This window comes from Trachymyrmex cornetzi, unplaced genomic scaffold (assembly GCF_001594075.2).
Source record: "Trachymyrmex cornetzi isolate Tcor2-1 unplaced genomic scaffold, Tcor1.1 scaffold122, whole genome shotgun sequence".
In the NCBI taxonomy this organism is placed as follows: domain Eukaryota; kingdom Metazoa; phylum Arthropoda; class Insecta; order Hymenoptera; family Formicidae; genus Trachymyrmex; species Trachymyrmex cornetzi.
The window spans coordinates 2,478,419-2,504,934 of NW_017295784.1; the positions used below are offsets into that span (position 1 = coordinate 2,478,419).

The following is a 26,516-nucleotide window of genomic DNA, read 5'->3' on the forward strand; positions in this document are numbered from 1 at the left end:
TTACAAATGAATTATTTTCATAGAACTTTAGTCATCTATTTTTTGACAAAAACAATATTAATAAATCAACTAAAGAAGCATTGAACATTGTTCAAAATTATTATATGCAGTGAATATTTAGATATTTGTAATGTAAAAAGGATTATATTATATGTCATACTTACTACATAAAACTTGCATAAGTTTTAATAAACTGTAACAAAAATCATGACTTTAAACCTTTGTTTTATATTCAATCAAAAATATAAAAAATTCATCTGAAAGAGAGTGCACGATATCACAATATCATATAAATAGTTAGAACGTAGATACTATGACAGGAAATGTGATGACAGCTTGTAACTGAGGTTATGGATGGCATTAATGTTATAAGCCTTGTGTCCACGATGCTAGAAATCGGTCCAAGATCTCGGACAGAGAAAAAATTAACAAATCACAATAGATACTATGACAGGAAATGTGATGATAATAGCTTGTAACTGAGGTTATGGATGGCATTAATGTTTTACACAGGTAAGCTATAGTCGCTGCTCAACTAATATTTAAAGAATTTGTTTTTTCATATACCGTCATTGTGTATCATAGAACAATATAATGGTATTACCGATGGTGTGTTATAAATAAGATATTTTACAATAAAGAATACAACAAAGGAACTGTATCAAGTACCTCGGAGATAGTTTATAGCTACTACTCTACTGATGACAACTTAAAGAATTTATTTTTCTATATATTTCAGCTTGTGTATATCTGACTTCTTTTATACAGGATCGTCTCTGCAAAAGTAATGATATATTACGCAATTTCATAAAGATATTATTTCGGAAGAATGTCATTTCTCAATTCTCGGGAATATTATTTCACGAGAGGACTGTTGCAAGTCTGTTATTATGATAATAATATAGATACCTTATATGAAGAGGGAAGTTGGGCGAAATGTCGTTATCAAATTGAGAGACTATAGACGTTATGAGATTGTTTCTTTGTAATGCCATTTGACTTGTCACACAACGTGCAGCGAATATTCGATTAAAACTTGTGAAGTATTCAACGAATTGTTCAAACAAGTTAATCAAAATTTTCGTAAGTTTAATGTATAAAAAAAATGAAATATTTACATAAGTATAATAATAGTATCATAAAATATAATAATATAATAATATAATAATGATGATATCATAGTAATTCTATTGTTATATGTTAAAGTAATTCTATTGTAATTATAATAGGCTTTTATTTATTATATTATCATTAAATTTTTTTATTTTTGTATCTAATTATTAACATACATAAAGACAATTAATTAGCGATCATTTAGGGAAATACGAGATCAAATATTTAAAAACAATTAATTTCGATTTACTAATTACCACTCATTAGCACATTATCATAATAGTCAAAATTTGTAGTAAATAAGTGCATATACATTAATTAAAACAGTGATTAATGTTGGGCAAGTGGATGTTGAAAAGTGATGTTGGAAAGAGAAGCGAAATGCCTGTCTTGAAATTTACGCTCACGGTTTTAGCGGTCGCAGGATGCTGGCGACCAACATCGTGGACATCATTGTTTAGAAACATAATATATAACGCTTATACAGCGTCAATGATTATAACATTATACACCTTTGCAATGACTCAAATTATGGAGTTGATATTGAGAGCCAACGATGCTGACACAATTGGCGACGCCTTGTTCAATGCTGTGATTTCGCTTCTGGCATGCTACAAGGCAATTGTTGTACGGATAAATCACGATAGTATTACAATGTTAATCGGTAATCTTGTCGAGAAGCCATTTAAACCAGTAGATTTGAGCGAAAACATGATTCGGGAGAAGTTTGACAAGAGAATAACGTTAGTTTCTATCAATATTTTATAACTAAGTTATATTAAAACTGCATAAATTATATTATATTGTGTATATAAATGATTTTATAGGGATAATACATTATATTATTTAATTCTCGTCTTGATAACTGTCACCTACATGATCTTGCTTTCGATATTTACGAATTTTAAGAATGGAACATTAATATACAGAGCATGGTTACCATTCGACAGCTCAATATCCGCACTATTTTATCTAGCATACGCTCATCAGATATTCTCTCTAATATTAATCGGACTTATACATCCCACATGTGACAATTTAATTTGCGGATTATTGCTACACATCTGCTGCCAAATCGAGATTTTAGAATATCGTTTGTCGAATATTGCGAATGACCAAGAAAATTTGCGCAATTGCGTACGCCATCACATATATATATTTGAGTAAGTTATATACATATTTACATACAAATGTATTTGAGTTATTTTTCTAACGTAAAATGTTATTTATATTTCTTTAAGATCAGTATACTCTTATTGAATTTTGCCATTTTTCTGGTAACAATCTTTCAATGATATTTTATTCGACAGTTAAGATTTTTCAACCATCTAGGGGTGAAAATTGCACATTTAAAATTAAATTAGGAATAAATTCGGAATTTGGGCAAATTAGTTACACTTAAGAACTGAAGATAGCATTATTGAATGCTGGAATAAATGGTATTTCGAACTGTCAGAAAGGCTATACGTCGATATATATCGGCAGTATAAATATCAATTTATTTTTCATTTACGAATTGAATAACCCATTAATGCTTCACATATTTTTTACAGTTACTTTTCATTTCTTTTGATATACGTATACCTAGAGATATAGAAGGAAAATAAATATTGAAAAAATTCGGTATTTTAAAGAATTAAAAATTTCCATCAAATCTCTAGATACGTGTATATTTGTTCAGATCTCTTTTAGGACTTGCGAAAATAATTAATATTCTCTCTCTTATTAAAAAATAATATATTAATTTCTATTTATATCATGACTATGTATTAGAAACATTATATTTAAATGAATATTTTTAAAACTATTTTAGTGTCTTTGATACAAAAAAGTGCAGAATATGCATATTATCAACATAAACTAGTTTTCTTCAAGAATAATAGAAGTTGTTAAATGGAATTAGAAGTATAAGATATTTTTCATGTTAAAATATTAAACTACATAACAATATAAATTCATTAATTGTATTAAATTAAATAGTCTTAATAAAATCTGTAGATGAATTGAAAACGTTCTCTGTAATTTTAGATACGCATTTGTATTAAACGATAAATTTGGTAAAATAATTCCTGGTGAGTTCTTAATGATCACAGTGGTAATGTGCTACAATTTAGTTCATATGGCTTTTAGAGCGTCCAATGCCGTTGCTTATACACAAGATATTATGGTTATAGCTACCACTCTAGCTCCAATTTTTTATTATTGTTGGTTTGGCAACGAAATCAAGCTCAAAATATAAGATATTTTTCATGTTAAAATATTAAACTACATAACAATAATAAATTCATTAATTGTATTAGATAGTCTTAATAAAATTTGTAGATGAATTGTCAACGTTCTCTGTAATTTTAGGTACGCGTATATATTAAACGATAAATTTGGCAAAATAATTCCTAGTGAGTTCTTAATGATCACAGTGGTAATGTGCTACAATTTAATTCATATGGCTTTTAGAGTGTCCAATTCCATTTCTTATATACTAGATATTATGTTTATAGCTACCACTCTAGCTCCAATTTTTTATTATTGTTGGTTTGGCAACGAAATCAAGCTCAAGGTAGTTCTAGTAACTAGTATATTAATAAATTATAATTTCATAATTCACAATTATTTAAAAAAAAAATAAAGTTGCGAAATTGACATTATATCTATCGCTACAAAAACAAGAAAATATACATACACACAAAGTATATATACATCTACCTGTATCATTAGCCATATTTACAAGCACATTAAATTATACGGTTAATAAAACATTCTTCTATACATAAATATACATATGCATATGTATATGCGAGTATATATATTTTATGTAAAGAGTATATTATGTATAAAGTTGCATATACCAATATATTGTATATAATATATTTATATGTACAATATAGGTAATTTTATTATAACTTTATTTATAGAGCCTTCAATTATCGGATAGTATTTACAATATGGAATGGACTATGTTCAGCAATAATATGAAGAAAGGGCTCTTAATGATCATGAATCGTGCTACGATACCAATTGAATTTACCAGCGCAGATATTTTGCCTGTGAATCTTGACTCTTTCCTAAAGGTGTGTATGAAGAATTTATTCTTTGAATGTAATAAACAAATAATTTGCTGAATAAATTTGTCATTAATTATATAAGTGTTTAGGTGCTTAAAACGTCATATTCTCTTTTTAATGTAATGATACAGTCGCAGGAACAGTAAAATAGCATAAAATTAAAAATTATTAATAATAAATATGTATTGAATTTATTATACATTATTGCACATCAAGGATGAGTGTAATTAATTAATTAATGCTAATGACAAATTTTTGAAAGAAAATATCATAAAATTGTAAAAGTACATTAAATAATAGTTAATACATTAGTAGGTAGAGAGAGAGAGAGAGAGAGAGAGAGAAACGCGAGCACGCGCGATGGAATGAACTAAAATAAATAAATTACGGAAAATGATTATTTACAATAAAGTTATACAAATACAACTATTGTAAACGTTTGTGTCTCTATGTTTGTGACGTTTAGTTTTATCTTTTTTCTTATGCATAATAGACCAATATCTATTTAGACAACAAAAAATCCAAATCAAGACTTAAAACATATGTTAATTACATATATATAATAACGTGTACATATGTAATATATTATATTAATAGTTATTACATAAATAACACGCATGCAGACGAGACATAAGATGCCTTATGTCTCGTTTTAGCATGTGTATATTGCGTGTTGTCTGTGTAACTATTAATAAAACATGTTATACATATGTAATTAACGTTTTGTCTAATGTCTTTGAAATATTCAATTGCATTTTTAATGTTACACTTACTTGATACTCTTTGGAAAAATGTTTTGATATATTTTTACATAAGATTAAATCACATTATCGTTACGTTTGTTGGATGCTTTCGACCGCTTTCGTGGACATCGCTATTTATGCATGTTATTTACAATCTCTACAGACTATTTATATAATTACCATTTTATATATTTTTGCTTTTTTACAATATATGGACATTATGACAAACGTCGATAATCCCGACGACTTTACTAACATTTTATATATGGCGTTAAATGTGTCCGTGTCTGGTTTTAAATTACTGATAATGTGGCTAAATTATAACAATGTTACGACATTAATTACTGCACTTAACGAAGAACCATTTAAACCGTTAGATCCAAGCGAATTGAAAATTCGTCAAAAATTTAATAAAATTACGGTAAATATTTATACTTTTATATATACGTATTTATGTATACCAACCTTTATTTAACAATTGTTTGAAGAGAAAGTTGGAAGAGATGTATTCTTTCAAAATGTTTTTCTCTATTGTCTCGTAGTGTTATTTTTGAAAATAGACATTAAGTAATTCTGTAATAAAAATGATGTTTTACAAAATTATATTTTACATAAATTTGATACATGTACATATTGTTATCCAATATAGTTAAAATATAAAAAAAATAAATATTACGAAAAATTTCTAAAATCATAAAGTTTTATAGTAGTATAACTAATTTGTCATCAAACATGCGATAAAGTATTAGCTTTTAAAGTATTTAAGCAAATATATCTCGCAAATTATTAAAAAATTTTGTAATTGTATGTTACGTATAAAAATAAAAAAATTCTAGTGATATGTATTTAACATTCTTACTATTGCAATGTTTTACATTCATACATCTATAAATTCAATTTGATCTTCAACATTATAAATGAATTATTTTCACAGAACTTTAGTCATCTATATTTTGACGCACAAAAGAACATTAATAAATCAACTAAAGAAGCATTGAACACTGTTCAAAATTATCATATGTAGTGAATATTTAGATATATGTAATTTAAAAAGCATTATATTATATATTACACTTACTACATAAAACTTGCATAAGTTTTAATAAACCGTAACAAAAAAAAATCATGACTTTAAGCGTTTTTTTTTATGTTCAATGAAAAATATAAAAAATTCATCTGAAAGAGAGTGCACGATATCACAATATCATATAAATAGTTAGAACGTAGATACTATGACAGGAAATGTGATGACAATAGCTTGTAACTGAGTTTACGGATGGCATTAATGTTTTACACAGGTAAGCTATAGTCGCTGCTCAACTAATATTTAAAGAATTTGTTTTTTCACATACTTTCATTGTATCATAGAACAATATAATGGTATTACCGATGGTGTGTTATAAATAAGATATTTTACAATAAAGAATACAACAAAGGAACTGTCAAGTACCTCGGAGATAATTTATAGCTACTGCTCTATTGATGACAATTTAAAGAATTTATTTTTCTATATATTTCGGCTTGTGTATATCTGACTTCTTTTATACAGGATTGTCCGCGATTGTCTCTGCAAAAATAATGATATATTACGCAATTTCGTAAAGATATTATTTCGGAAGAATGTTATTTCTCAATTCTCGGGAATATTATTTCACAAGAGGACTGTTGCATGTCTGTTATTATGATAATAATATAGATACCTTATATGAAGAGGGAAGTTGGGCGAAATGTCGTTATCAAATTGAGAGACTATAGACGTTATGAGATTGTTTCTTTGTAATGCCATTTGACTTGTCACACAACGTGCAGCGAATATTCGATTAAAACTTGTGAAGTATTCAACGAATTGTTCAAACAAGTTAATCAAAATTTTCGTAAGTTTAATGTATAAAAAAAATGAAATATTTACATAAGTATAATAATAGTATCATAAAATATAATAATATAATAATATAATAATGATGATATCATAATAATTCTATTGTTATATATTACAGTAATTCTATTGTAATTATAATAGGCTTTTATTTATTATATTATTATTAAATTTTTTTATTTTTGTATCTAATTATTAACATACATAAAGACAATTAATTAGCGATCATTTAGGGAAATACGAGATCAAATATTTAAAAACAATTAATTTCGATTTACTAATTACCACTCATTAGCACATTATCATAATAGTCAAAATTTGTAGTAAATAAGTGCATATACATTAATTAAAACAGTGATTAATGTTGGGCAAGTGGATGTTGAAAAGTGATGTTGGAAAGAGAAGCGAAATGCCTGTCTTGAAATTTACGCTCACGGTTTTAGCGGTCGCAGGATGCTGGCGACCAACATCGTGGATATCGCTGTTTAGACACATAATATATAACGCTTATACAGCGTCAATGATTATAACATTATACACCTTTGCAATGACTCAAATTATGGAGTTGATATTGAGAGCCGACAACGCTGACACAATTGGCGACACCTTGTTCAATGCTGTGATTTCGCTTCTGGCATGCTACAAGGCAATTGTTGTACGGATAAATCACGATAGTATTACAATGTTAATTGATAATCTTGTCGAGAAGCCATTTAAACCAGTAGATCTGAGCGAAAACATGATTCGGGAGAAGTTTGACAAAAAAATAACGTAAGTTTCTTTCAGTATTTTATATCTAAGTTATATTAAAACTGTTTAAATTATATTACATTGTATATATAAATGATTTTATAGGAATAATACATTATATTATTTAATTCTCGTCTCGATAACTGCCATCTATATGATCTTGCTTTCGATATTTACGAATTTCAAGAATGGAACTTTAATGTACAAAGCATGGTTACCATTCGACATCTCAATATCCGCACTATTTTATCTAGCATACGCTCATCAGATATTCTCTCTAATATTAATCGGACTTATACATCCCACATGTGACAATTTAATTTGCGGATTATTGCTACACATCTGCTGCCAAATCGAGATTTTAGAATATCGTTTGTCGAATATTGCGAATGACCAAGAAAATTTGCGCAATTGCGTACGCCATCACATATATATATTTGAGTAAGTTATATACATATTTACATACAAATGTATTTGAGTTATTTTTCTAACGTAAAATGTTATTTATATTTCTTTAAGATCAATATGCTCTTATTGAAATTTTTTATTTTTCTGGTGACAATAAGAAAATAATCAATCTTTCAATAATTTTTTATTCGACAATTAAGATTTTTCAACCATCTAGGGGTGAAAATTGCACATTTAAAATTAACTTAGGAATAAATTCGAAAATTGGGCAAATTAGTTACACTTAAAAACTGATGATGGAAATATATGTAATATTGAATACTAGGAATAAATGGTATTTCAAACTGTCAGAAAGGCTATACGTCGATATATATCGGCAGTATAAATATCAATTTATTTTTCATTTACGAATTGAATAACCCATTAATGCTTCACATATTTTTTTTACAGTTACTTTTCATTTCTTTTGATATACGTCATACCTAGAGATATAGAAGGAAAATAAATATCGAAAAAATTCAGTATTTTAAAGAATTAAAAAGTTCCATCAAATCTCTAGATACGTGTATATTTGTTCAGATCTCTTTTAGGGGACTTGTGAAAATAATTAATATTCTCTCTTTTGTTAAAAAATAATATATTAATTTCTATTTATATCATGACTATGTATTAGAAACATTATATTTAAATGAATATTTTTAAAACTATTTTAGTGTCTTTGATACAAAAAAGTGCAGAATATGCATATTATCAACATAAACTAGTTTTCTTCAAGAATAATAGAAGTTGTTAAATGGAATTAGAAGTATAAGATATTTTTCATGTTAAAATATTAAACTACATAACAATATAAATTCATTAATTGTATTAAATTAAATAGTCTTAATAAAATCTGTAGATGAATTGAAAACGTTCTCTGTAATTTTAGATACGCATTTGTATTAAACGATAAATTTGGTAAAATAATTCCTGGTGAGTTCTTAATGATCACAGTGGTAATGTGCTACAATTTAGTTCATATGGCTTTTAGAGCGTCCAATGCCGTTGCTTATACACAAGATATTATGGTTATAGCTACCACTCTAGCTCCAATTTTTTATTATTGTTGGTTTGGCAACGAAATCAAGCTCAAGGTAGTTCTAGTAACTAGTATATTAATAAATTATAATTTCATAATTCACAATTATTTAAAAAAAAAATAAAGTTGCGAAATTGACATTATATCTATCGCTACAAAAACAAGAAAATATACATACACACAAAGTATATATACATCTACCTGTATCATTAGCCATATTTACAAGCACATTAAATTATACGGTTAATAAAACATTCTTCTATACATAAATATACATATGCATATGTATATGCGAGTATATATATTTTATGTAAAGAGTATATTATGTATAAAGTTGCATATACCAATATATTGTATATAATATATTTATATGTACAATATAGGTAATTTTATTATAACTTTATTTATAGAGCCTTCAATTATCGGATAGTATTTACAATATGGAATGGACTATGTTCAGCAATAATATGAAGAAAGGGCTCTTAATGATCATGAATCGTGCTACGATACCAATTGAATTTACCAGCGCAGATATTTTGCCTGTGAATCTTGACTCTTTCCTAAAGGTGTGTATGAAGAATTTATTCTTTGAATGTAATAAACAAATAATTTGCTGAATAAATTTGTCATTAATTATATAAGTGTTTAGGTGCTTAAAACGTCATATTCTCTTTTTAATGTAATGGTGCAGTCGCAGAAACAGTAAAATAGCACAAAATTAAAAATTATTAATAATAAATATATATTGAATTTATTATATATTATTGATATATCAAGGATGATAGTAATTAATTAGGTAATGCTAATTTTTGAAAGAAAATATCATAAAATTGTAAAAGTACATTAAATAATAGTTAATACATTATAGTAGAGAAACGCGAGCACGCGGGATAAAATATGGCCTAAATATAAATAAATAACGGAAAATGATTATTTACAATAAAGTTATACAAATACAACTATTGCAAACGTTTGTGTCTCTGTGTTTGTGACGTTTAGTTTCATCTTTTTTCTTACGCATAATTGACCAATATCTATTTAGACAACAAAAAATCCAAATCAAGACTTAAAACATGTATTAATTACATATGTATAATAATATGTACATATGTAATATATTATATTAATAGTTATTACACAGATAACACGTATGAACACGAGACATAAGATGCCTTATGTCTCGTTTTTAGCATGCGTATATTGCGGTGTTGTCTGTGTAATTATTAATAAAACATGTTATATACATATGTAATTAACCTTTTGTCTAATGTCCTTGAAATATTAAATTGCATTTTTAATGTTACACTTATTCGATACCCTTTGGAAAAATGTTGTGATATATTTTTACGTAATATTAAATCACATTATTTTTGACAAGGAGTTTCAACAGGAATCATTAACTCGATTAAATATGCAAATATGTAAATTATATATATACTAATTATAATGTTTAAATGAAAAGGTTCAGCTTTGGTATAACGAGCAACCTTGATATTATTTGAATAGATCCGTGCTTAGAAACGAGGTAATATTTTCTCATTTATGTAGGACGCGGTAGATACATAAATCGATGTAAAAAAGTGCTTAATGACAATTTAAGAATGAATAGGAATGTCTTATGTAGGGTATATTATCCGTGGTATTATCTGTTTTATTAACATTTTACCCAGGCATGTCAGAGTTCTTGATTCATTAAGTATTATATATACGAAGAATTCTTTCTGGTATCGTAATAAAATATTTTATAATATTATTAATTAATGCATGTATATTAAAGCGACATGTAAGTGTAATCAGAGAAATAATTCGTAACACACATCGATTTACTAATAAGAATATAAAGATATCATTTATGTTTTCATTCGTATAACTGCGTACCGTTGTTCTACGAAATTATGGCAGATATAGTACGCAATTTTGTCATAAAGATTATTTATCATCAAATGACATTATATGTAGGAGTTATAGGCTGGTATTCATAGTTGATTCTCATATTTAAAACTGTCTTAAATATAGTCTTAAGTCATGAACCAATCAGAGCCGATATCATTTTATTAGATGAATTGATAAAATGTCGTTGCAGTTCACGTTAACAATAAGCATACATTAACAGCTACGATTATCTTAATATATATAAAAAACTTAATATCGTAGAAATTATTGTATCACTGTTAAACTAGCTTCTATAATTCACTTTCTCTCCGATGTTTGTTATGCTATGAATAGAAATCGAAACGAGGTACGTGATGTCAAGCATTGGACAGTAACAGTAATCAAAAATACATTTTTAATCAAAAATACAAGAAGTAACGAATATTTCATAGGGATCCCTTACACCTGGTGTTCTATATTGATGAACCTTTAAAAGCCATATTGCTTTTATCTTGTGGAAATGTTATTTACCCCATCGCGTGACAAATATTGTAGCTTATCTATATCTTGCCTCATGAAAATAATATTCCGCGCCGTCGCAAAATCGGTATTATGGTAATAACAGAGACATATAAAAAGGGGTGTGGTGAACAAGTACTCTACAATATCAAAGTAGTGTCGCGAAGCTATAGACGTTCTGGGTGTACTCCGATCTCTTGTAAAATTTGTCTGTTGCTATTTGAAGTGAATATAATGTAACCATACAATTTTTTTACAAACCGTTTAAATAGTATTATTTGTTAAGATATTATTTGTTAAGATATTTGCAATATATTTTTTATCTGATATGTCAAGTGAGAATTGATCATTTTGTAAGTATAACAAATATTATATGAATTTATAAGTTTTATATATAATATTACAAAATAGAATTGTATAATTATATTATGTTTACTTTAAAATTATAGCTTTTTTATATTATATATATCGAAATTTGGTTTATTTAAAAACAATTTATTAGTAGAAATGTTTTTACTTGCACAATGTTAATGACAATTGAACAATTAAGTAATTCAATTATGAAGTCTATTTAAGTAAAATTAAGCTTTATATTAAATATATGTCAGACAAATTTTATTTTTTATTTTTTTTATTTTAAATGTATATGATATTGGACGTATAAATAGAGATAAATATAGATATAATACTATGAGTAATTCACGTATAGGCAAAATTAAATTTTAAAAAATTTGAATGATCGTGCTGGAATTTACACTTATACTCTGCGCAGTCAGCGGATGCTGGCAGCCGCTTACATGGACGTCGCTATTTAAATATATGATGTATAACAGTTATAGAATATTGTTAATTTGTCTGTTATGTACATTTACAATATCGCAAGTTGTGAATATTATACTAAATATTAACAACTTTGACGAAATAAGCGATAATATATATATGACGTTGACGGTATTCATCGCAACTTATAAAATAATTACTATATGGATAATTAAGGAACACGTCATAACGATAATCAGTGTTCTTACGGAGGAGCCTTTCAAACCGTCGGAATCGTGTGAGGTAATAATTCGACAAAAATATGACAAAACGATAAAGTAAGTATTATTCTCGAATTACACAAGTAAATTCATTAGTCATAATTTAATAATCAGTTTCTGAATAATCAGAATATTTTAACTCCATTATTGCATTGTGTTATTAAATACATTATAGCAATATAGAATGTATTAATATTTTAAATATAAAAATTATTTAATTTTAAGACAATGTACATATATAGTGTTTAGCACAATATGATTATTTTCTGAACATAATTATTGAATGTTTTAATTATTATTTGTGTTATTTGTGGAATATTAATGATTTATAATAAATGTGGAATATTGATGATTTATAAGCATTCTTCCAAAGCTTATAAATCATCAATATTCTACAAACAACCCAGATGTAAATAATAATATAATTTAAGAAAAATAGAGCAATAAGAGTATTAAGTAAACTTTTCAAAACAAGTGGATGCAACAATTTTTCATAGCTGAGCATTAGAAAATATTTTTATAAGAAATATATTTTATAGGAAATACGCAGTATGGTATTATGGCCTCGTCCAAGTAACAGTCATATGCATAATTTTAAATGCTATCTTTATGGATTTTATGGAAGGAAACTTGACATACAAAGCATGGGTGCCATTCGACTACACATTACCTATTATATTTTTGTTGATATTTACTCACCAAATGATAGGTATGTCAATCTGTGCGGCTGTAAACGTTGCCTGTGATAGCCTGATAACCGGACTCCTGCAAGAGATCTGCTGTCAGTTCGAGATTCTGGAATACCGATTGACGAAAATCTTACACAAAAAACATGTTCTTCACGATTGTGTATGTCACCACAATCGTATATATGAGTTAGTTTTTAAAACCACTCTGTTATTTCAAAAATTTACAATGTAATCACCCTGCACAAAATTGTTTGTTTGTACATGTATGTTCTTTGGAAATTCTCATCTTAAAATAATTCGGAAATTATTAAATCGTTTATCTAAAAAAGAAAGCTATAATTCGATGAGATTGATAAATGATTTTCAGACAGATTAAAATTTTTTATTTAATCGTAGATATGCTCGTATAGTAAATCGCAGGTTTGGGAAAATAATTGCTCTTCAGTTCGCAGTAAGCATGCTAGTAGTGTGTGCTAATTTATATAAATTGGCTGCTATTTCTCTCTTGATGATTAATGGAAGCCTTGTATCACTAATACTGTATACGGCTTGCATGTTATCACAGATCTTCCTCTATTGTTGGTTTGGAAATGAACTCAAATTAAAAGTATATAATTTATCTACATATATATTATGATCTTATATTTATATATATAAAAAAATAAATTATTTTTTATTCTTTTGTAATTTTTTCTTTTGTAACTACTATAACTTTAGAGTATAAAGATACAAAATTATCAAAATAAAAAAGAAATATTATTACATAATACATGGTTCATCATTTTTAATAATACGCAATGCTTAAAACGTTTACTTACAGAGTACCAAAGTAGCAAACAGTATATACAATATAAAGTGGCAGGAGCTTGATAACAAAAGTAAAAAATTTCTCCTGCTAATTATGAAACGTTCGATGATTCCCATTGAATTTAAGAGCGCGGTTGTCATTACATTAAATCTTGACTCGTTTGTAGCTGTCAGTATCAATTGATAATAAAAAAACGTTTAATTTCTTTTATAAATGTTTTAAATAATATGAAAATTAATACTTTTATAAATGTTTTAAATAATATGAAAATTAATGTGAAAATTAATTTAAATAATATGAAATGCATTAACAATTTTTTTACAGTTACTTAAAACATCATATTCAGCTTACAATATATTAAAACGCGCTCAGCAAGATTGATAAATAGAAATTGTTTTTCATATTCCACGAATCGACATACAAGGTACGTTAAAGATAAATTATATACATATTAGTTAATATCAATGATGTAAACATATCAATAATACTATCTAATTTATTTTTACACAATATATGAAATGTTTGCGGAAGGCTTTATACACGTATTTTATTTGTGGCGTGTAAGAAAAAATATTAAAAAATGAGAAACAAAATTAAAATAATATTACAAGGAATTTATATTAACAGTAAAAATACATATTATATCCAAATGAATAATGTTATAAACTTTTCCGCTATTTCTATTACTCAATTTCTAATATTTCTCCTTGGATTATAAATATTCATAGGCTACATTAAAACTGTTGATTGATATTTTATTGTAATAAATAATATTGCAACTGTAAATGCTTGCAAATAAACATATTGCAATAAAAACATTTTATTATAACTACTGTGAATAACTATTAATATCTTCAGCATTTTTCACATTTAAAAATTAAAGCTATTTCCCTATTCGCATATATGTATAGAAGATGTTTCTAGATAAATGATATTTGAAATAACTGCTAAACATATAATATACAAAGAAAGCATAAATACACACTTTCTTTATAATTTTTTATATAAAATCTGAAAATATACAAAAAAAGTTTCATTTTTTAAATTGTTTAAGTTTATGTTAAAGTTATTTCTTTTTTTTAATGATGCATTATATTTTTATTTTAGTATTATAAAAGCACAAAAAAAACAAATTCAATAATCTCTTCAAATTGACTCTGAATTTGCTTCAATATTCAAAGGGCTTTTGAATCATTCATACTGTTTCTTATATGCAAGATAATTATCAGTTTTTATAACATAGAATGAATGATGTTTAACAACAATAATGTAAAGAAAAGATTTTTAGTGATTATTACTCGTACCTATTTCCAATACCAATCAAATTTATCAGCGCAGATATTATACTAGTAAATCTCGATACTTTCGTAACAGTTGTATGAGAAATTTATTTTTTCTATACAGTAAATAAACAATTCATTAAGTTTGATATTAATTCTATGTTTAGATACTTAAAATGTCATATTTGATTTTTAATGTATTGATGTGTTCGCAGAAACAGTGACGTAGCACAAGATTAAAAAGTGTTATTAATAATAAATATATAGTTTGATTTGTTATACGGAATAAATATATATTAAATTTATATTATTGACACATCGTTGGTAATAGCAATCAGATAATTAAGGTCAATAACAAATTTTCAAGATTAAATATTATAAAATTGTCAAGAAATGTTAAATAATAGTTAATATATTAATAAAAGAATGTGTGCACGCGCGATGGAATAAATCAAAATATAGGTAACTTTTAATATTTTTTAAAATGATTATCTACAATAAAAGTATATAAACATAATCTTACATATTTTTCTCATTGTTTCTTTTGCCATAAATATATAAATAGAATAAAATGCGAATTGATCTTTTGTGCTAACAAGCCTCAAACTTTGGAATGTTTTATTTTTGTATTTTTCTTGATGTTTTATGTATATATATGATTGGATGAATTAATAATTAAGGTGTTGTTGCAATTAATGTTAAGCATGTATTAACACTCACACACTTTTTGCACATCAAAAATTTTCGTACAATATTGTTTTAATTGTTGCAATAACTATCAACATGTTATAAAAAGAGTTTTCGTAGACTATATTACGTCACTGTTAGGTCAGTTTCTATAATTCACTGTCTCTCCGACGTTTATGTTTCACTGGCCATCGCAAATAGAAATCGATATGTAAAATGTAATGACATGTGTAGCACGTGATAGCATGTGAAGCACTGGCTAGCGAAAGTAATAAAAAAATATTTTTTTACCAATGTACATACAATAAGTGACGCATGCATACTTTATAAAAGCAACTTATACTTGGTATTTTACTATTTTATATTGATGAATCTTCGAAGAAAATCTATGTCTCTACTTTGCTTGCTACCTTATGGAAATGTTATTTACAATATTTATTTCATCATATGAAAGAATTGCAGTTTATCAACATTTTGTCTCATGGAAATACATAATATTCCGCTTCGCGCGCCGTTGCAAGATCAGTATTACGATAATAGAGACAGATAAAAAAAGTTTTACGCACGATCAGTAAGTACTGTGTATTATCAGAAAGTGGTATCGAGAGGCTATAAACATTTCGGGTGTATCTCGCTCTCTCGTCGATTTATTCATCCTATTTGACATGTGAATATTTAGTCATATAATTTTTTTCGTTAATTTGTCCACAATTATATAATATCAAATACTTTTTAAGAAATTTACAGCAATATTTTTAATGTGATGTTAAGTAATTAATTGTGAGAATTAATCACTTCCCTAATAACACACTTTATTCAAGATACATCCCGAGGATGTTCTTAAGATGCTCAAAGGACATATGGACGTCCTTTGAACGTCCTCAGGACGTTCCCTGGAGGTCTGTGTTGTTAGGGTTTGTAAGTATAACAAATATTGTAAATTTATACTTTAAAAAATGGAATTATGGAATTATATAATTTATTATGTTTATTTTAAAATTATTTTACATTTTTATAATAATATCGTTCGGTTTATTTGCAAATATTAAGAGAAATTTTTTTACTTAATATCTCAGATTAAATGTTTAAATTAAGGGTGAAGGACAAACCAGAAAGAAAAAAATGCTAATTTCTTTCATGAATTCTTTCACGAAAACTATTTACTTTAAAACAGAGTTTTGGCCAATATCCTACATATTAGTGAGTTGTGCCAGCGCTCTTTGTTAATATTTTTAATTAAAAGTTTTGCGCTGATATACATTGGTTAAAATCCTGTTTGAGTAAAGTTAACAGTTTTCGCAAAAAAAATTCATAAAAAATAGATACCTATTTGATCTTTCTCTGGGTGTATACCTTTCTTTTAAATAATTTTGAAGTATATTTAAGTGAAGTTAAATTTTATATTTAAAAAATGCCAAAAAAAAATATTTTATTTGATATATATGTATACAGAAAGTGTTACATACACACACACACACGCGCGTGCGCGCACGCACACATATGTGTATATACGTGTATATAACACTTTCTTTTTTAATCCTATATACAATTTTAATTTTACTTCTTTTCATTTTACATGTATAATATTGGAATTATGAGTAGACATAACACTGTTATAGTAATTAAAGTGTAGGCAAGATTAAACTTTAAAAAATTTGAATGAGCGTGCTACAGTTTACACTTGTACTTTGTACGGTCTGCGGATGTTGGCAACCGCTTACATGGACATCGCAGTCAAAATATATAATGTATAACAGTTATAGAAACCTTATATTTAAAAAATGCCAGAAAAAAATATTTTATTTGATATATATGTATACAGAAAGTGTTACATACACACACACGCGCGCGCGCGCACGCACACATATGTGTATATACGTGTATATAACACTTTCTTTTTTAATCTTATATACAATTTTAATTTTACTTCTTTTTATTTTACATGTATAATATTGGAATTATGAGTAGACATAACACTGTTATAGTAATTAAAGTGTAGGCAAGATTAAACTTTAAAAAATTTGAATGAGCGTGCTACAGTTTACACTTGTACTTTGTACGGTCTGCGGATGTTGGCAACCGCTTACATGGACATCGCAGTCAAAATATATAATGTATAACAGTTATAGAATATTGCTGATTTGCATAGCAAGTACATTTACAATATCGCAAATTATGAACATTGTATTAAATATTAACAATTTTGATGAAATAAGCGATAATATATATATGACGTTGGCGGTATTTATTGCCACTTATAAAATAGTTACTATGTGGATAATTAAAGAACATGTCGTAACGATAGTCAATGTTCTTAAGGAGGAACCTTTTAAACCGTCGGAATCATACGAAGTAACAATTCAACAAAGATATGACAAAACAATAAGGTAAGTATTATTCTTGAATTATACAAACATAAAGTGCAACAGACATAATTCAATAATTAAATTTATATTATAATTAATAATAATTTCTGAATAATCAGAATGTTTTAGTTCTATCATTGCGTTATCAAATGCCTTGTAACAATACTTCAGAATGTAACCATATTTATATACTTTATTTAGTTAATATAATTAACACAATGTACATATGTACGGGAGAGTTGCTGAATGTGTATTTGTTTGCCTCAATTGTTGCCTCATTAATATTTTACATTATTACTTAATATAAGGACATTTATTAACAAAAATATAGAATAAACGAGAAATTAGAATAATTATTGCATATTAAGGCCGATCTCACAGATTTCAATGACTTCGACATATGTTGTTAAGGTCATGGCTCAGAGTGATCTCCAACAGGTTTTGAACATCGCTCGTTACAAAATTAATAACAAAATAAGCTATATAAATGGAACACAATTTTTACAATTCCGTAAGGACTTTTCATACAAAGCGAGGTCTATCCCACCTCTTCGTTTGCCTGCGTTTTGCCGAAAGGGGTCCGACTTTCCATGCAAAACAAGACTGTGGGGTGCCACAGTCTCCTGCGTATTGAAATATGCAACATGTTTCAAAATGACATAACAAATTAATAGGCCTGTTCTTTTTGTCTGAACTTTTGCACCAGTTTATCTTTCTTCTTTTTCTCTCCAGGAGGAATGAAGAGGAAGGAAGATGAATCGGTGCAAAAGTTTTAGCCAAAAAGAACAAGCCTTAGAGGTTAAAAATTTAAACATGTAATAATAAACAATAAGAAACATCAAGCTACAATTTCCAATGTTTATTTGCGTACAAATCAGTATTAAATGGAATATATAATAAAAAATTGCATAAGTAGTACACATTCGGTGATTCTCCCTTATATCTATTATGTTTAACATAATTTGATTATTTTCGGAATACAATTATTTTAATGTTCCATTATTACAAGCAGTCTTTCGAATTATATTAATATTATTATATTTTTATATCATGTTGTTCGTGAGATATTAATAATTTATAGCAGAATGCTTTTAATTTATCAATATGTCACAAACAACATAAATATAAATAGTAATATAATTTGTAAAAATATTATATAACAATGTTAATAATATATAAGTAAACACTTCGAGAACAAATGGACATAATAATTTTTCATAGTTGTTAAAATATTTTCATAAAAAATGTATTTTATAGGAAATACGCATTGTGCTATTACGGCCTTGTGCAGGTAACGGTCATATGCATAATTTTAAATACTATCTTTATGGATTTTATGAAAGGAAATTTGACATTCAAAGCATGGGTGCCATTTAACTACACATCATCCATTATATTTTTTTTCGTATTCACTCACCAAATAATAGGTATGTCAATCTGTGCGACTGTAAACGTTGCCTGTGATAGCCTGATATCCGGACTCCTGCAAGAGATTTGCTGTCAGCTTGAGATTCTGGAATACCGGTTGAAAATCTCATATGACCAACATAGTCTCTGCAATTGCATTCGTCACCATGGTCGTATATATGAGTTAGTTTTTAAAACAATTTTATTTAAAATATTTGGAATATTATCACACGCAAAATTGTCTATTTGTACGTTCTCTTCTGCAAAATTCTCATCTCAAAGTAATTCAAAAATTATTAAATTATTTATTTCATAAAAAATGTTATGAAAGATGTTCGATAAGATTGATAAATGGCTTCCAAAGTTATATGTAGAGAATAGACTAAAATTCTTTTTCTTTCTTTATTTAATGTTAGATACGCGCATATGGTAAATCGCAGATTTGCGAAGATAATTGCTCTCCAGTTCGCAGTAAGCATGCTAGTGGTGTGTGCTAATTTATACAAATTGGCTTCTATTTCTATCGTAATGATCAATGGAAGCCTTGTTACACTGATAATGTATACGGCCTGCATGTTATCACAGATCTTCCTCTACTGCTGGTTTGGAAATGAACTCAAATTAAAAGTATATAATTTATATAAATACACATATGATCTTATATATAAATATAAAAAATAAACTATATTTTTTGTTTATTACTATTACAACTTTAAAGAAAAAAACATAAAAAATTGAAAAGAAGAAAAAGAAATATTATTACAACACGTGATATATCTTTTTTAATAAGCAATATTTACATATAGAGCATTGGAGTAGCAAACAGCATATACAATATGAAATGGCACGTATTTAATAACAAGAATAAAAAAGCTCTGTTGCTAATCATGAGACGCTCAATGGTTCCTATTGAATTTAATAGCGCGGTTATTATCACATTGAATCTTGATTCATTTGTGTCTGTCAGTATTAGTTGATTATAAAAATGAATTTATATTTATAAATATAAATTTGCTATAAATATCAAGTAATATTAAATACTTAAAATCTTTTTACAGTTACTTAAATCATCGTATTCAGCTTACAATTTATTGAAGCACTCTCTACAGGATTAATATAGAAATTGTTATCGTTCATATTTCATAAAGCGATGTACAAGGTATGTTAAAAAATCAGTTAAAAAGTATATTAAATAAATATATTAACATATCGTTGATATAAATATATATTACTAAGTTATTTTTAAACAATATATCAAATGTTTGCGGAAGTACATGCTTCCATTAGCATGTGCTTTGATTTATGGTGTAAGAAAAGGTAATAATAGGTATATGTGCTTAGGACGAGAAACAAAGTTAAAATGATATTACAAGAAGTTTGTATTAACAATAGACATATTTAAATTATAAGGATTTTGTTTCAAACTTTTCCGAGATATTTCTATTCAATTTCTATTATTCCTCCTTACAAATATTTATTGCGTTAAAATTGTTTATTGATACTTTATTATAATTAATATTGTAGCTAAAAATAATATGCGTGCAAGTAAATACATTATAAAATAGAAAGATTTGTTATAACTATTGTAAATAACTACTAATATCTTCAACTTTACATCTAATCTAAGAATTAAAGATATTTTCTTACCTGTATATAAAGTATATATAAAGAAAGAGTAAATGTAAAGTCAATATTCAACGAAGCACTTGATATTTCGACATGTGACAGCGAGTCGTAAACGCTAAGACAAAAAGTGCATTAGTACCTAACTGAACGTACAACTATCAACATTAAAATTTCATTGCCATGAGCTATAGCCAACGATTCACTACGCAACAACCAAGGTATTAATTTCGCAAACAGATAATAAAAAATATTTTGTAATATACCATGAGTGAATTATATTAAAGGAAACGTAATCGTGGAAATATAGAAGACAAATAATACATCTTACTAGGGACAATTCAAAGAATTTATTCTTCCGTATATCTGTCTGTCTTTTCTATCTCGTCATCTTCATAAAAATATTCATAGACAGTTATACATTTGTTTAATAAAGCATATACCTCGAAACAATCTCGTGTCTTATTTCATGAAAATATTATTTCTCAAGAACGTCGCGTTACTAGTTTCGTATAATAATAATAATAGGAGTATGGATATATGTGTGTGGGACGAGTAGAAATATATCAGAATTAGAAAATAGTATCGAGAGATACGATAGACATTTATACATTGTAGTTTGAGGAGATAAAGAACGAAGATTTAATCAAATAATGTTCTCAAGAATTACCTGAGCAGTTTATGTTAATTTTAATAATGTGATAAACAGCTGAAAAATAAATGCAAGTAATATAAATTAATCGGGAAATCTTTGTAAGTGCATATAAAAATAAGATTTTATAAAATTAATTTCAAAGAATTTCTTAACTTCTTTAAATTAGCATATTAGAATCATTCTTAATATTTTCTTCCTCTATCATTAAAAAAAAAGAAATATTTCAACCATGATAAACAATAACGTAAATGTTAATTGCAAATTGCATAGGCTAATCTACATTAAAAAGAAGCTCAAATGCTGAAATTTTCACTCATGCTCTGCGCGATCGCTGCATGCTGGCAACCGATTACATGGACATCGCTGTGTAAACATATAATTTATAAGACTTATGCAATATTTCTGATCTCCTCATTATATTTATTTTTGTTTTCTCAATTTATAAACATTACATTAAACGTCGGCAACTCTGATGAATTTACCGATGCTTTATACATGATGTTGACGATATTCGTAGCAGGTTACAAACAGGTTTATATGTGGGTAGACCGTAAGAATTTTATGATAATAATAAATATTTTTAACGAAAAACCTTTTGCACCATATGAAACACATGAAGTAATGATTCAACAAAAATTTGAGAAACTGATACAGTAAGTGTCATAAACTTGTGTAATTAAATGCATCAGTTATTCCTCAATAAATTTCTAGGTAGCAATATCTTGCCTTGCGTTTTTGGATATTTTATAATAATTATAGCATTAGTAATTATAGCATTATAGTATAATAATTACAGCGCATCTATTTATATTACATAATAATTTGATACAGATAATGTAAATTATGTTTCATTTTATTAAATTTTTTATAGAATTATGAATATTTTTACATTTGTAAATACCTATAGATAAAAAGTGTTATAAGCGATATGTACTGCAGGAAATATAAAAAAAAACGAGTTAACCTCGTAGAATTGTTGTAACAAATTTTATAATTATTTTATAGAAACAATATGCGGAGGTATTTAATCATCGTCTTGATGTCAATCGGATCGATAGTAACGATGTCTGTCTCCACGGACTTTATGAAAAGAAACTTGACGTATAAGGCATGGATACCGTTTGACTACTCATCTCCTGCTATTTATTTTGTTGTATATATTCACCAATTAATAGCTATGTCAACCTCTGGTATAGTAAATGTTGCTTGCGAGAGTTTACTTTGTGGATTTTTACTGCACATCTGCTGTCAATTTGAAATTCTGGGGTATCGACTGACAAAACTCACGCATGATCAAAATAGTCTACGCGACTGTGTTCGTCATCACAACTGTATCTTTGAGTTAGTTTATTTAAGCAGTTCACATTTAAGACAAAAGTTTTTTAAATTTTTCTTCTAATTAAAAAACTCGGATTGCATACAAAATAAAGATATGTTTTAAACAATTATTATTTATTTCCCAAATAGAAAAATAACTGAAACAATAAATAAATGAAGAAGATATTACACTTTTTCCTACAATTTTTTTATAATAATATTGGAAAGATAAATAATTTTCTATTTATAAAAAATCTATAGATTTTTTTGGACGAAAATAAAATAAAGAAATATAAATATAGCTAATAAAGTATTGATTTCTTCAATAAATTTCAAGTGAAATTTGATTAAAAAAAGAGAGATTTAAAAAATATTTTCGCAAAGATTAAATATTTATTAAATAAAATAATGTTTATAAAATTTTTATTGAAGGTAGATAAATTCGGAGATAGAAAATCTGTAAAAAAGAAGCATAAAAAGTAAAATATTATTACTAAAATATTATAAATATTATAAAATATTATATATTCTGTATTAAACAAACAATTAAAATTAAGTAACATAAGTCTAATAATTTGTAAACAATTGAAAAATTATATTTGTTAGAATATTAAAGTATTACTGAAAATTTTTAATCTAATCGTAGATATGCATATACAGTGAATAATATGTTCGCGAAAATAATTGCTATCCAGTTTGCTGTGAGCATGTTGGTAGTGTGCTCGAATTTGTACCGAATAGCGATGGCGAGAGATTACGTTAGTTTCATTCCATTAATAATGTATACGAGTGCTATTTTAGTGCAGATTTTCATCTACTGCTGGTTTGGAAACGAAGTCAAGTTAAAAGTACATCTTATTTAAATTGATCCTATTTATATACTGAATATTGTTTAAAATAAGTTATCTGTGATGCTAAATGCAAAATAAATACGTAACTAAGATTATCAGAAAAAATATAACACTTTTCACTATAACATTATGTAAAATATGCATTTTTATTTGTAGAGTCTTCAATTGATAAATAGTATTTATGATATAGAATGGCTGGCACTTAGTAATAGCAACAAAAAAGATCTCTTATTAATTATGAAGCGCGCAATGACTCCTATCGAATTTACTAGCGGGTACATAATCACGATGAATCTTGAGTCATTTGTAGCTGTCAGTATCAAATATTTAAAATGGATATTATTATTAAATTTTGCAATTATTTTTAATAATTTTTAATATATTTATAATTTGTTTACAGTTGCTTAAGATGTCATATTCTGTTTTCAATTTGCTGCATCAAACAAATGAATAGTAACATGCTTAATAGGAATTGTTATCGTTCTCATTAGTTTTTATAAAATCACATAAAAAGAATGTTGAAATGTAGAAATAAATATTAATACCTTGTTAGTATCATAAAATGATCTTTAGATTTATACAATTTTATCAAGAGTTTTTATTATTACTTCTTGAAAAGTTATAGCACATAAAACAATTGTTTTAAGCGTTTTTTGGACAAATAAAAAATATTGATTAAAGTATTTTATCAACAATTAAAAAAAAATTGTGTTAAATATATAAATAAAATCATTATAAGCAATTTCATTATGTATGTGTGTATGAAACATTTTACTTTTTCTTTATTACACACACAGACATCCTATATAGGGTTTTACAATCGGCTCAATGCTGTGCCACTACTGGTTGCCATAGTTCAGGCGTAATATTGGTAAACTACTGGCTCAGTACTAGCAAAGTACTGGATGATAACTTGGGCCCAGTACTAGTACCGGCCTAGTTATTTTAGCCAGTTATTTGCCAGTGATGGCCCAGTATTGGTTGACAGAAACTTATCCATTAGTCGACAGCCGTAGCGTTGACTATGTGTTGGTTTCATTGTAACTACTGACGACCCTAATATGGAACGTTTTACCATTACATTAAACCATTAATTTTTATTTTGAACAGCACTGTCGTAACATCCAATATAATAAACAATTGACATCATTACACACAAATTTATCAATAATTAATTTTAATTTATACTACTTATTTATTTTGTTTATATATATATATATATATATAAAAAAAATATTTTGTATATATATATATATATATATATATTTATATACTTTAATTTATTTTATACTATTAATTTATGTATATATACAAAATTTAAAGGTTAAAATTTTGTCTTACCTCATTTACATTCGCGATGTAAGAGAGAATAAATGTAGGAATCATAATATGGAAATAACGTTATAACACATCATACACTTATAGATCACGCCTTCTTAAGAGCTTGCGTGACAAGACTAAAAAATAGCTATATTCATTGTGTTCTCAGGCATACTGTACTCGCTCAGAAAAAAGAAGATATAGGAATATAACGAAAACATAGTAAATATAAAACTGAGTACATGAACTGTCATCAATATTAAGATTTTATAGAAGTAAATTGCAACTAATGATTCGTTAACTGATATTCAAAGCGATATGTTTAAAATTGTAGACAACACAATGGAAAGTAATAAATATAATATTTTGACGGAACAATATATAACGAGGAATCTATATTGAAGTATTCTGCAAATAGTTATAATGACTAGTAATTTATTGATTATTCAAAGAATTTATTTCTCTCCATATATCAGTTTTCCTTCTGTTTTGCTGTCTTTATGAAAATAGTATATTATACATCTAATAGAACATATATATCGAAAGAATCTCGCATTTTCACTCGTGAAAATATTATTTCATGGGATATCATTGTAAGTTGCATGTATGGATATTACAATAATAACAGCAGAGGTACATCAGAGAATACGTAATGAATAGTATCATTATCAGAAAGTCGCGAGACATTCTACAGATATTCCGAGTTTTTCTTTCTTTCAAATCTTATCTATTTTCGTTTAAGACGCAACAAGAGCTTAAATAATGCCTTTAAAAATTACATGAATAGTTTAAATTAACTTAAAAGTGAAATATTAAATAAACGTAAGTAATTCACGATGCAAAAGGATTTTTGTATAAAAAAGTAAATGCGTTGTAAAAATATTATATTAAAAGCTAAATATAAAAAAATTAAATTTTATTAGTGGTTTCAAATTAATATTTATTAACTTAATAAATTATCTTTGTAAATATAAATTCCTCTCATCAAAATTTAATCAAATCAAAATCTTAATCAAAATTTAACAATATCAATTTTTATATTAAATATCTTT

At 26.5% G+C, this 26,516-nt stretch overlaps 2 protein-coding genes across 2 annotated transcripts; both read left to right on the forward strand.

Annotated features, from left to right (window-relative positions):
- Positions 1–1,632: 1,632 nt before the first annotated feature.
- Positions 1,633–16,800, forward strand: LOC108768441 (uncharacterized). The gene is made up of 7 exons (XM_018518855.1): positions 1,633–1,856; positions 3,466–3,532; positions 4,026–4,181; positions 7,168–7,565; positions 8,881–9,085; positions 9,441–9,596; positions 16,747–16,800. The coding sequence occupies exons 1-7, from the start codon at positions 1,633–1,635 to the stop codon at positions 16,798–16,800; spliced, it is 1,260 nt and encodes a 419-aa protein (XP_018374357.1).
- A 2,953-nt stretch (positions 16,801–19,753) lies between these two features.
- LOC108768447 (odorant receptor 46a-like) lies at positions 19,754–24,598 on the forward strand. The gene is made up of 10 exons (XM_018518869.1): positions 19,754–19,881; positions 20,115–20,325; positions 20,505–20,660; positions 20,757–20,794; positions 20,847–20,857; positions 22,266–22,629; positions 22,982–23,317; positions 23,940–24,141; positions 24,301–24,456; positions 24,545–24,598. The coding sequence occupies exons 2-10, from the start codon at positions 20,125–20,127 to the stop codon at positions 24,596–24,598; spliced, it is 1,518 nt and encodes a 505-aa protein (XP_018374371.1). The 5' UTR covers positions 19,754–19,881; positions 20,115–20,124.
- The last annotated feature ends 1,918 nt before the right edge of the window (positions 24,599–26,516 follow it).

What these genes read in the sequence shown, in the direction of transcription:
- LOC108768441 (XM_018518855.1), top strand. Translation starts at nt 1,633, where the DNA reads ATGACTCAAATTATGGAGTTGATATTGAGAGCCAACGATGCTGACACA. An exon ending in AAGTTTGACAAAAAAATAAC is followed by an intron (nt 7,566 to 8,880) that starts GTAAGTTTCTTT and finishes CTGTAATTTTAG; the next exon opens with ATACGCATTTGTATTAAACG. An exon ending in ATCTTGACTCTTTCCTAAAG is followed by an intron (nt 9,597 to 16,746) that starts GTGTGTATGAAG and finishes ACTTTATTCAAG; the next exon opens with ATACATCCCGAGGATGTTCT.
- LOC108768447 (XM_018518869.1), top strand. Translation starts at nt 20,125, where the DNA reads ATGGTAAATCGCAGATTTGCGAAGATAATTGCTCTCCAGTTCGCAGTA. An exon ending in ATCTTGATTCATTTGTGTCT is followed by an intron (nt 20,661 to 20,756) that starts GTCAGTATTAGT and finishes ATCTTTTTACAG; the next exon opens with TTACTTAAATCATCGTATTC. An exon ending in ATCTTGAGTCATTTGTAGCT is followed by an intron (nt 24,457 to 24,544) that starts GTCAGTATCAAA and finishes ATTTGTTTACAG; the next exon opens with TTGCTTAAGATGTCATATTC.